Source organism: Adiantum capillus-veneris, chromosome 4 (genome assembly GCF_014529385.1).
Source record: "Adiantum capillus-veneris isolate H3 chromosome 4, ASM1452938v2, whole genome shotgun sequence".
NCBI classification, from domain to species: domain Eukaryota; kingdom Viridiplantae; phylum Streptophyta; class Polypodiopsida; order Polypodiales; family Pteridaceae; genus Adiantum; species Adiantum capillus-veneris.
The window spans coordinates 111,145,112-111,157,421 of record NC_140934.1 but is presented as its reverse complement, the minus strand read 5'-3'; the positions used below and the strand labels follow the sequence as shown (position 1 = coordinate 111,157,421).

At 45.2% G+C, this 12,310-nt stretch overlaps 1 protein-coding gene across 2 annotated transcripts in view; it reads right to left on the bottom strand.

Moving 5' to 3' along the window:
• The window catches only part of GLY2 (Metallo-hydrolase/oxidoreductase superfamily protein), an 80,839-nt gene extending 69,162 nt beyond the window's left edge, over positions 1–11,677 (bottom strand). For both annotated transcript variants that reach the window (XM_086511007.1, XM_086511008.1), the window contains exon 1: positions 11,488–11,677. In XM_086511007.1, coding sequence (XP_086367133.1) covers positions 11,488–11,534 — 47 coding nt within the window. In that variant the 5' untranslated portion in view covers positions 11,535–11,677. The remainder of the gene's footprint in view (positions 1–11,487) is intronic.
• Between the last annotated feature and the right edge of the window lie 633 nt (positions 11,678–12,310).

The window sequence follows — 12,310 nt, the reverse complement described above, 5'->3', positions numbered from 1 at the left end:
TGCCTTTCTTTCTGCTTCTCTTTCTGCTATACTTTCTGCGTGTCTATGTTCTATTTTTGCCATTCTTTCTGCATGTCTTGCTTCGCGTTCTAACTTCCTTTCCATAAACAGCTGGTCCAACTCCTCTATAGGAGTTAGTGCAATCCTTGGCGTAGATGGGGAAGAGAGGGGGTCGGAAAAACCTCCTAGTGGGGAAAATTGTTCTTCGCCTCTCTCATGCTCATTAACTCCAAGAGAAGTATCCATTCCGCTTCGAGTGATGACCATTCTGAAGTCGTGGGTTCTTGTGGGTTCTTGTTGTCTTTGGTTCTTAAGTTCACGAGGAACTTGGGTTCTTGGGTTCTTGAGGGTCTTGAGGTTCTTGAGGTTCTTGAGGTGTTCTTTCGCTTGCAATCTATGTTTGAGAAGGATCTTCTCTTCACCCGAGTTCTGCTCTTTTCCGCGGGTGCACCCCTTGGCGGCCTTGCGCTCACACCAAGGTTACTTTTTCCCACCTCGCGTCGATTGGCCGGCCGCTAAGTACACGGTCCGCTCTCAATGAGTGAAAAGAGGCACAAGGGGAGGCTGAACAAGCCCTTCTTTCTTGGGATTCTTGTCACTCTTCAAAAACACGATTAGGAATCAACACGCCCAAGTGAACTTGGGTTCTGCGACCTCAACAAGCAAAAAAAAATTATATGGTTCTTGTGGTTCTTTCCTTGAGTTATACTAAACACTGCCAAAGCTCTGATACCAATGTTAGGTGCAGCGGAATGAATGTTTGAACTTTGCTCAAGATGAGTGCTCCGAACTGTGCTCAAGGTTCCTTTTATTCTTATGGAAGGTAGAGCCTTCCGTTCTTAATGAGAGAGTGCAATGATCACAAACAAAGTGAATGGACACTGTGCTCCGAACTTTGCTCAAGATGAGTGCTCCAAATTGTGCTCAAGGTTCCTTTTTTTCTTATGGAAGGTAGAGCCTTCCGTTCTTAATGAGAGAGTGCAATGATCACAAACAAAGTGAATGGACACTGTGCATGCAAGTGTATGAGACTGAGAGATAGAGAGAGAAGAGAATACAACACCAGAGACGACGTAAAACCCTCCTTCGAAGGTCCCACTCTCTATGGCGAGAGCGGTCTACTTATGATTGCACAAATCTTTACAATGCTTGGACTTGCCGACGATGAGGACGACGACGAGACGACTAAAATCTGAAAACGCTAAGGGCTGAAATCTACAAATCTTCTATCTGCTGAATTCTGACTCTATGTCGGTGACGATGTCGATGACGAGATGCGACGACGACGCGCTGAAAACGCAGATGCTGAAATCTGCGTTTTCCAGGTTGAAACTGTAAACCTTGCGGAAACTGACCATGCGGCGAGGAACTGCTGCGGGAAAGTGAGGTCTGCGAGGTTCGGGGGTTCTTCTATGATATCTAAAGGCTGAAAACTGAAAACGCTGGTGTTGCTTGAGGTTCCGTCTCGGTAATCTGCAAAACGCTGAGGTTGGTCTGCAAATCAAAAACGCTAGGGCTGAATTATGTGCTTCTGCAAAAACGCTAGGCTTCTGCTGTGTCTTGCTGTCGCCGGGTTGGTCTGCAATGCAAAACGCTGGGGCTGATCTGCAATGGAGAAAAACGCTGGCTGTCCTTGGCTGAAAACGCTAAATCTCCTAACGGGGGGGGAGGGGGGGTCTTGCTGAGAAGTTGCCTGTTGAGCAAGGTGCTCCTGCTGCCTCTTTTGCCAATTAGTGCTAGTCTAGGTTGGCTTATATAAAAACTTACTCATTTTGCCCTACCTACTTTCCAACAAAAGTCACTTAAAAATAATAAGTGAAAAATGTCAAAAATAGGGAAAATAAGCTAAATGCACTGGAAAATTCCCCTGAAGGATTCTAATGGATTCTGATGGGAATGCTTATGATCATGATGTGTGCAACCAGAGGATATGCATCTACACTAAGTGACTAGGCATGCACGGTCTGCGAACAGACTCACAAAAGTGCCAGATCACTTCTAATCTAGACTGACTTGACTGAACTGAACCCTGGTCATGCTGTAGCTTGTCCACGGACACATAGGGTCGAATGTGTCGCGTGACACCATGCTTACTCCCAACATTTGGTAAGCTTGTAAGCATCTGCTCACGAAAAGCAAGCCGAAGAGCATCATTGTTTGAATGACCAAATCTGTAATGCCAAAGATCATTTGTGGGTATCCATGTCACTGAAGAAAGACAATGGAGCTTGTAGAGTCCGTTCTCCACTAAGCCCCTCTGACCTCTTTGCCGAATTGTTAATCCTGAATAGATAGCGCATCCTCTGTAAAGATCACCTCCATTCCAAGCTTGCACACCTCATGCATAGACATAAGATGAAATTCTAGCTTTGGAGCATAAAGTACCTTGGAGGTATGCATACTCCCTCTACCCGTCAGAAATGAGCTCCATAGATCCCTCCCTTTGAATAGGAATTTTAGATTCGTCGCCAATGAAGATAGTAACACAGTGTCGTCACATGTTGGACAAAAGATCTTCGAAGGTGTCATGTGTCGCGAGACATCACTATCCAAAATCCAATCATGATCATCTCAACCCACAAGCTCAACCTCCGATGTCCCTCGAGAGTCCTCTGAGGGGAGAATCTCCAAATGAACAAAGGCTAGTGACTGCACCACTACCGCCAAAGAAGTCGAAGCATCTCCACCTCGCTTTGGACACTTCCTCCAATAATGTCCGTTCTCACCGCAACTATTGCAATGTTGTTCCGCCCATAGTTACAGGGGACGGAGGGGACGGACCCTAGGGACGGGGGACGCCCGATTCCGGGACGGGGACGGGTGGGGACGGACGGTAAAAGGGCTGCCAAGCCGGAACGCAGGCAAAACGTCCCCGGGACGGGAGGGGACGGCAGGAGGCTTTTTTTAAAATTTGAAAAATTGATCATTTCTAGTGGCTAGTTCCTCTCCAATAGCCATATGTTTGAACTTTGAAGCACCCCAATGGCTATAAAAGCCACCCTTTGGTCCTCATTTCTCGATGTTTTATAAGCACATTTGCGTCTATATCACTCATGTTATTTGGTCTAATTAGTGTAAATTTGTGGCCAAAGTGATGCTCTATGTGTGTTGCATGTGTGTAGGTCAAAAAATGCCAAAAAAAATCTTCTTCTTTTTTTGCCGTTCCGACCCCCGTCCCCGTTTCTTGACTTTTGCCGTCCCGTCCCCGTCCCCGTCCCCGACCCCGACCTGCCGTCCCATGTAACTATGGTTCCGCCTTCAAGGCTTCCCGCTCGGCATCACTCTTCTCGTCTTTGGTGTTGTTTCTTTTCTTCTTACCCTTCTGCTTCTTGTTGTTGGAAGGACCCATCAAGGCTTCCTGACTTGTTCCCCGTATTGAACCGCTCCTCTTGGTCCAATACCATTAGAACAATCTCGTCCCAAGAGATAGTACTCAGCCGACCATTCGTAATCAAGGAAGAATAGAAGTTGGTATACCGAGGGGGCAATTGGGCCAAAAGCTAGATGGCCATGTCCTCTAAACTGATAAGCTTTCCCATATGGAGTATCTTTTGTTGAAGCTCTTGCATCTTGTTGATGTGATCCCGCATGGAAGAGTTCTTCGCATCCAAGGTCAACTGCACCTCAAGGGCTATCCGCTTCATTGGAGAAACTCGATCATAAAGTGAAGAAAGCCGATCCCAAATCAACTTTGCATCTTTCATCAATCGTATGTGGCTCATAACTGATGGTCTACAGTTGAGGATAATGAAAGACTGGATTTGAGCATTGACACACTCCCATAACTTTGCTCCCACACGGTCCTTGGGCTTTTGAAAGTTGCTCAAGACAAAACCTCCAAGCTTGTAAGAGTTGAAGACCGATATCATGGTAGCTTTCCAAATGGCATAGTTGTCTTTATTCAATTACCGATCAGAGGGAAAAGTATGAAGAGTAGGTATCTTAATTGGTTGATCGCCTACGTCAGAGTAGAATTGGAACCAATCTCCCCACTCCTTGTTGACGGATGGTTCATCACCACCGCTAGTACCATCCTCATGGTGTACTTCTTCATCACGGACCAATTCATGTCGGAATCATCACTCCTCTCCATAGTGTTGTAGAACTTGGGCATGTGACGAGGCTAGGTCGAGGTAGAAGTGCGAAATCTGCAAATCTATCCACAAGAGCCGAAATCAACCCCAAAGGAGTCAAGAATGCAAGAAAAACAGAAAACTTGTGGGGGAGCAGGAGAGAGAGCCCACTTGCTGTCCTATGCAATGAGAGTGAAGGAGAAGGGAAGATTGGCGCAGAAAGAGCACACGCAGAGAAAACGTGAGAGAGAGAGATAGAGCTCGTTGGATTTGGGAAAAAGCCACGCTAGTGTATTTTTGGGCTTCACATTTGAGTATATGAGTAAGTGACTAGGGGGCCATTCACATTTGGGCCCCCTCACTTATAAGTCTTTTTAACTTATAAGTTATAAGTACAAGGCACTTAGGCCTTTATTCCCTAACAACCTCCCACCTAAAGGCAATGTACCTTGGGAGATCAAAGAATCAGCTAACTATGATACAACAGCTGATCATGCACTTACTCATCCAACACCCATCATCTGACGGCAATATGCAAACCGCTCTGCTGGAAGACTCTTGGTCAAAAGATCTGCAAGATTGTCATCTGTGTGCACCTTGACAAGTGTAATGCTCTTGTCATCAAGCACACTTCTGATGAAATGATACTTCACCTCTATGTGCTTTGTCTTGGCATGAAAAACAGGGTTCCTTGCAAGCATAATAGCACTCTAACTATCACAGTGTAGCACAGGAACCGGTGACTTAATGCCAAGTTCTTCTACCAAACGCATGAGCCACAAAGCTTCTTTGCATGCCTCAGTGGCAGCCACATACTCAGCCTCAGTGGTAGACAAAGCAACACATTTTTGCAGTCTAGAAATCCAAGAAACTGCACCTCCTGTGAATGTAAACACATATCCAGAGGTAGACTTCCTGCAATCTGGATGTCCAGCAAAATCTGCATCTGTAAAGCCATGCACAGATGTCTCACTCTTCCCAAAACAAATGCACAAGTCTTTAGTGCCTTTCAAGTATCTCAAGATACACTTCACTGCTTCCCAATGCTTTTTGCCAAGATTGCTCATGTACCTGCTTACTACTCCCACCGCAAATGCAATGTCCGGACGTGTAGCAACCATAGCATACATCAAACTGCCAACGGCTGATGCATAAGGAATCTTGGCCATTTCAGCCCGCATATCATCTGTGTTTGGGCAGTCATGTGCAGTCAGTTTTACATATGGAGGCAGCGGAGTACCAAGTGCCTTTCCCCCATCCATACGAAAACGATGTAGCATCTTATTAACATAATCTCGTTGAGATAGATACAGACGCCTGTTGAGTCTATCTCGAGAGATACGCATGCCCAAAATATGATTAGCATTACCAAGATCCTTCATGTCACAGCGATTCTTTAAGCTTTGCTGTAGTGCATCCAACTCCGTGACATTGTTACCCGCAATAAGCATGTCATCAACATACAAAATCAGCAATAGAAGAGATCCATCACTTGCCGTTTTGATATACAAACAGTGATCAGAATTACTTCTTTTGTATCCTTGAGACCTCATGAATGTATCAAACTTGTGATACCATGCACGGGGAGACTGTTTCAAACCATACAAGCTCTTCAAGAGTCTACATACTTTCTTCTCTTGCCCCTTTGACACAAAACCTTCTGGCTGCATCATATAGATCATCTCAAGCAAATCGCCATGCAAAAACGCTGTTTTGACATCCATTTGCTTTAACTCCGTATCTTCAGAAGCAACCAGGCTTAAAACAAGACGTAATGTGGCAAGCTTTACAACAGGAGAAAAAATCTCATCAAAATCCACACCATGCTTTTGCTTGTACCCTTTAGCAACCAAACGTGCCTTGTACTTAGAAGAAGCATCAGATGTGACCTTGGTCTTGTAAACCCATTTACATGGCAGAGCCTTATGCCCTTTAGGCAAATCAACCAAGTCCCATGTATGGTTTTTCTCCAAAGACTGCATTTCCGAAACCATTGCTTTGAACCATTTCTTACTGTCTTCCCGTTGCATAGCCTCTTTATAGCAAGACGGCTCACCACAATCAGTAAGCATGACATAGTCCAAAGACGGTTCATATCTATCGGGGGGCTTTGTCACCCGAGTAGACCTACGCACCCAATGATCCATAAAAGGTGGATTTTCAGCCTGTAAACCATCAAAAACAGCAGGCTGTTCAGCCGGTCGCATCGCAACAACGGGCAGTATAGGAGCATCAACCTGTTCCCCTACCTGTGGTGCATCAATGGCAACTTGTTGGGACTGATTTTCAGCAGCTAATGGCTGATTTTCAGCACCATTTTCAGCATGTAAAGGCTGCTGAACATTGGGCCTTCTTTGCTGTCCATATGTAACATCTTCACGAAAAACAACCTGGCGCACTTCCTCGACCTTTGTGGGCTGTTTGTGCATGCAATTCTCATTGAAGATGACATCATTGCTGCGTATGATTTTCCGTAATGCGGGATCCCATAATCTATACCCCATTTCACCATCCTCACCATATCCTAGGAAAATGCATTTATGAGACTTTGGTTCTAGTTTGGTGCGCAGTTCACTCCGGATGTGAACATAGGCCTCACAAACAAACACTCTTAAATGTGCATATGAGGGTGGCTTGCCAGACCACACCTCCTAAGGCACCTTTCCACCCAAAGCCTTGCTAGGTGAGCGATTAATTAAGTGAATAGCTGTTTGCACAGCTTCTGCCCAAAAACCATGAGGTAATGCAGCATGTGACAGCATACTCCGAACTTTCTCTTGGATAGTCCGGTTCAACCTCTCTGCAACTCCATTCTGAGAGGGATTAAAAGGAGCCGTGAGCTCTCTTTTAATACCTTTAGTAGCACAAAAGTCAATAAATGCTTTTGATACATACTCCCCCCCATTGTCTGAGCGCAAAGACCTAAGCTTCTTGTCAGTTTGATTCTCAACAAACGCAAGAAACTTCTTGAAAGTATCCAAAACATCGCTTTTAGCACGTATTGGATACACCCACACCTTACGTGTGGCATCATCAATAAACGAGACAAAATATTTATTTCCCCCTAAGGACAACTGTGGCATTTCACATACATCGGAATGCACTAAGTCTAACCTGTCAGACTTCAAAGAAAGTGACCTTTTGTGCGGTGTTTGACTGTGCTTACCATAAATACAGTGCTCACAATGAGAAAAATCAGCATACCTCAAACACGGCAAATAACCACAACGAGACAGAGTTTCCATTCCTCTTTTACTCATGTGTCCCAACTGGCCATGCCACAAAGAGACACTTGGCTGCTCGGTTACGGCGACAACATGGTCACGCACACTAGATACATGCAAAGGATACAAAGTGTCCGATTTACAACCCTTGGCTACAATCCGGGCCTCTTTACAAATTTTCCACTTGCTATCACCAAAAGTGGTGTGATAGCCTGCATCATCTAGCTGCCCTGTACTAATCAAACTCTTCTTGAGTTGTGGCACATGGCGCACTTTGTGCAAAACAAAAGTCATACCATCAGCAAAAGAAAACTGGACACTGCCAGTACCTGCAATGCCACATGCATAGTTATCTCCCAAATAAACAGTGCCCTGCACCTCACCTGAGTACTGTGTAAACCAATCCCTATGAGGTGTTACATGAAAGGAGGCACCTGAATCAAGAATCCAAGTATGCATGTCCACATCAAAACCCATAGCAAGGGTATGTGCATCCACAGAAGAGGCATTGAGTACATCAGTGCTGCTGTCACTGTCACAACTACTAGCAACATTGATTTCCTCAATCAACACAGTGCTCTTCTTGGCATTTCCCTTGTCCTTTGCATCAGTTTCAGCACCCTTGTTCTTCTCTTTCTTCCACTCATAGCATTCCCATTTATAATGCCCTTTCTTTCCACAATGATGACACACAACATCTTTCCTACGAGATTTGCTGCGTGCCCTGTTCTTACTGTCAGATTTCTCCCTCTGTTGAGACCTGCCTCTCAAGTGCAATGCATTAGAAGACCCACCTGTGGTGTTCTTCCTGTTCATCTCTTCCATCAAGAGAGAACTCTCTACATCTGCATACTTAAGTGACGCACTTGAGTTACTAAGAGCTGTCCGGAATACATCCCAACTCTCGGGCAATGTGCATAGCAGAAAAGTAGCTTTGAACTCCTCATCAATCGTGAATTTCAGCTCTGTCAGTTGGCTGAAAATAGAATTGAATTCATTGAGGTGCACTGACATGTGCGTGCCCTCCTTCATGCGGAGATCCATAAGCTTCTTAAGCCAATACACTTTACTGGCAGCACTCTGCTGTGCATACAACTCGTCTAAACGCTTCCACATGCCCCATGCTATCTGCTCATTCTCTACATTGAAGAGTAAATTGTCAGACACCGAAAGCATGATCGTAGAGCGAGCCAACTCGTCCACTTCTTCCCATTCTTCAACCTCCATATCAACCGGTTTCACACCCTGTAACTTAATAGGTTTCGCCTGTTTCTTCTGCAACATCACATTATAACATTGCTTCTTCCATATAGCAAAGTTATGGGCACCTTCAAGCTTGCGAATGTGCAACAAATTGCCACTTTCACTGCTAGAAGCCATTCTGAGTGATTGCAAACACTGAAACCCTGTTTTGCCGACCTAAACACGCCCAAATGTGCGCAATCGGGCAAAAAAACAGCTTGCTGTTACAGAAAAACAGCGAGCAAATTTCACGCGAAATCACCCCAAAACGGCGTACATTCACTGCCAAACCCTTACCAAAGGTTTCCACAAGGTGTATACATCATTTGCTTGCTGAAATTCCCTGTTTTAGGGCAAAAATCAGACCTGTAAACACATGTTTTGCTGAATTTTCAGAACCTCGTTGGTGGAAACACCTGTAAGATTGACCTGTGAGACTTGCCCTAATGAAATTGCATCAAATTGACCCCGAAATTGGTCAATTTCAGCAGAAATAGACTGCTGTTCGCCAGTTTTTGAAACCCTAATTTTGGGGAAACTGTCACCGGAGGTCGATTCTACACGGTGAGAGGATCCCTTCGCGACAGAGTTGATCGAAAACGGTTGAATATCCTTCCCGCAGCGAGCAAAAACAGAATTCTGATCTGTGTTGCGAAGATGGCTCTCTTGGAAACCCTAAAGCTCTGATACCATGTGTGGGGGAGCAGGAGAGAGAGCCCACTTGCTGTCCTATGCAATGAGAGTGAAGGAGAAGGGAAGATTGGCGCAAAAAGAGCACACGCAGAGAAAACGTGAGAGAGAGAGAGAGAGCTCGTTGGATTTGGGAAAAAGCCACGCTAGTGTATTTTTGGGCTTCACATTTGAGTATATGAGTAAGTGACTAGGGGGCCATTCACACTTGGGCCCCCTCACTTATAAGTCTTTTTAACTTATAAGTTATAAGTACAAGGCACTTAGGCCTTTATTCCCTAACAAAACTATCTCTTTCGGTCGCAGAAATTCAGCACCAAAAACTCGCACAAATCATCGATCCGATTCAAGAGCACACCGTGCCTTGATACCATGTCAAAGGTGCAACTGAAAAGGGTGAATTGGGTGATGACCTTGTTTGCAATCGCGTGCAAACCTCCTCTCCGTACCGCGCAGCCAATAGATCTCGGATCTATCGTGATGGATCTCGTCGTCAAGCTCCTAGCACGTACCGCCCACCGAACAGGCATGGGACTCATCGCACGCAATGCCACAGCGAGAGGGTGTGCACACATAGCAAGGAAGAGGGAGCGCTAGCTGTAAGAAGAGGGATCGCTAAGGGAAAAACGCCAAAGAGAGAGATCGATGGAGAGAGAAAATGCTAGAGAGAGAATGGCGCACACAAAATGCTAGCAAACTGCAAAACGCTAGAGAGAGAGAGAGAGAGAGAATGTGCCCAAACCGCGGATCTCTGCACTGCACAACATATGCCAAAAGTACAAGGGAAGGGGTTGCATACATAAGCAATCCGAGATTTGCCCTAACTATTGCAAAACCCCACCATCCCAAATAAATGGCCTAAAATACTAATAAATATGTAAACTCACTTAAAGTGACCTGACACACATATTAAGCAGCAGAACTGCAGAAGAGTCGAGACTCTGATCCCAAGAAACCCTAGTAATGAGGGTCCCGCCTCATATCAGTCTACCGAGTGAGCAACACCGTGAAGTGCATTGTCGTGAACACGTACGTCTGCCTCAAGTACGGCCGAGCACAGCTACAAAACAACCCTCACTCCCTAAACTGCTCCTGGGAGATACTGGAATCACCACCGGATAGGAATCAGAACTCTAACCAGTCATGCTTGTAACTCTTGCCTCCAATCCTCCATGTCAATCATAGCACAATCCACACCGACAATGCCACGAGACTACAAGTCAAAGTGACCGTCCTCCTGCCGAGCTGGAACATCACATTCCCCAAGTCGAGGGATGTGTATGCAATAAGGGTACGAGGATGCGTGTATACATCTTTGAAGGTAAGAAATCCAAATGATCAAGAGAGTCGGAGAGCAATTGACTGTCAATCAAGCAATCAAAACGTGTATGATCCCCCACATCTCGCATTAAAACTTCTCCTCATGTGCGTGTGTGCACGCGTGCACATGTTTGTGTGTGTGTGAATGAGAAGAGGAAACTGGAACCACCTTTCTATCACAATGTCCCGTTCTCTCTCTCTCTCACACACACACATGAGAAGAAAAGGTTACGTCATAGGAACCGTCCCAAGGGACTTCAAAGATCTATCCGACGTGTCTTGAACGCAAGGCCTGTTGTTTAAGAGGGAAACTAGAATAACCTTTCTATCACAAAGTGTGGTCCTCTTGAATGACAGGTCTTGAGTTAAGACTTTTCAGATAGATCGTTGAGGTCCCTTGGATTGTTCCTACAACAATAAAACTTCTCTTCTTCTTCTTCTTCTTCTTCTTCTTTCTCTCTCTCTCTCTCTCTCTCTCTCTCTCTCTCTCTCTCTCTCTAGCCCTACTCATGTGCAACTTGTAGACAACGCTACTGAGCCAAAAGCTTACAATGTACGAGAGCACAAGCGCCCGCACACCACAATGCCTAATCTTGCCATGGACCCGCTCTTGAGGACCAAGAGATGTGAACCGCTTCTTTTCTGGTCAGTTCATAAGGGCGTCTTGTTGAACGTCTCCATTGCAAGACTGGCTGCCATGAACAGTATCGCTCATATAGATTCTGGTAGTGACGCATTACGTAGAGTGAGAGCTGGAAGCACAAACTGTGGGTAAAGCCCGACGGCAAACTCATAAGCTGTCAAATGAAATATGCGCGTGTGTGCGCGCGCGCGCGTTACTTCAAGTGTGTGTGTGTGTGTGTGTGTGTGTGTGTGTGTGTGTGTGTGTGAGAGAGAGAGAGAGAGAGAAAAGCGAGACGGAAAAGCAGAGAACTTACAGGTAGGCGTAATTGTCCTGCAGGCATGGCACAGGCCAAATCTTCATGTTCGCTCTCCTCCGGAATACAACAATCGAAATGGTGACAACTTCACAGCTAGCACACTCAAATTAATTTGGCATATGGCATAGCTAATGATATCTCTCTCTCTCTCTCTCTCTCTCTCTCCCCCTTTATCTTTGTTTTTCGCCAGCGAACAAGCTGTAGGCTTAAGGTTGTGCATCTTCAAAAACTAATCTGGACATCTAGTTGCTTCCGTCTACAATAGACAACTTGATCTATTGGCACATATATGTTTTTGAGAGAATTCATTTCTTTGAAGCTTCCTTGGAATTTATGTCAACAATCTTCCAAGTGTTAGGTGCGAACGATTTTGTAGTGAAAGTTCAGAACGTCACAACTTGTGCAAATATCGCAAGAAATTCAACTAACAATAGGATAGAGGAGCCAGTAATGAAACGGGCCCCAATGACCCATAAGCACACAACCGTGCATGAGTTGTTGGTCGACAGGAGCTGACGTGTAGTCCATTGATCGTCAAATCAAGGGCTCAACCTTTGCCTATGTTGGAGTTTCCAATTTCGTAGAAAACCTCTTCGTGCAGATATTTTGTGCCTCTCAGAGCCCAAATCTATGCATAGTGGCCTCCTCAATCTCATAGTCTCTATATTGGCTCCTCTACGCTATATTAACTAAGTACAGACTCTCCTTCACCATTTTTTCTTTCAACCGTGGACACATACTAACTTATGCAAATATGCGAAGAAATTCAACTTCATAGACATGGACAATAGAGAAGGACAATAACTAAACAAATATGTAC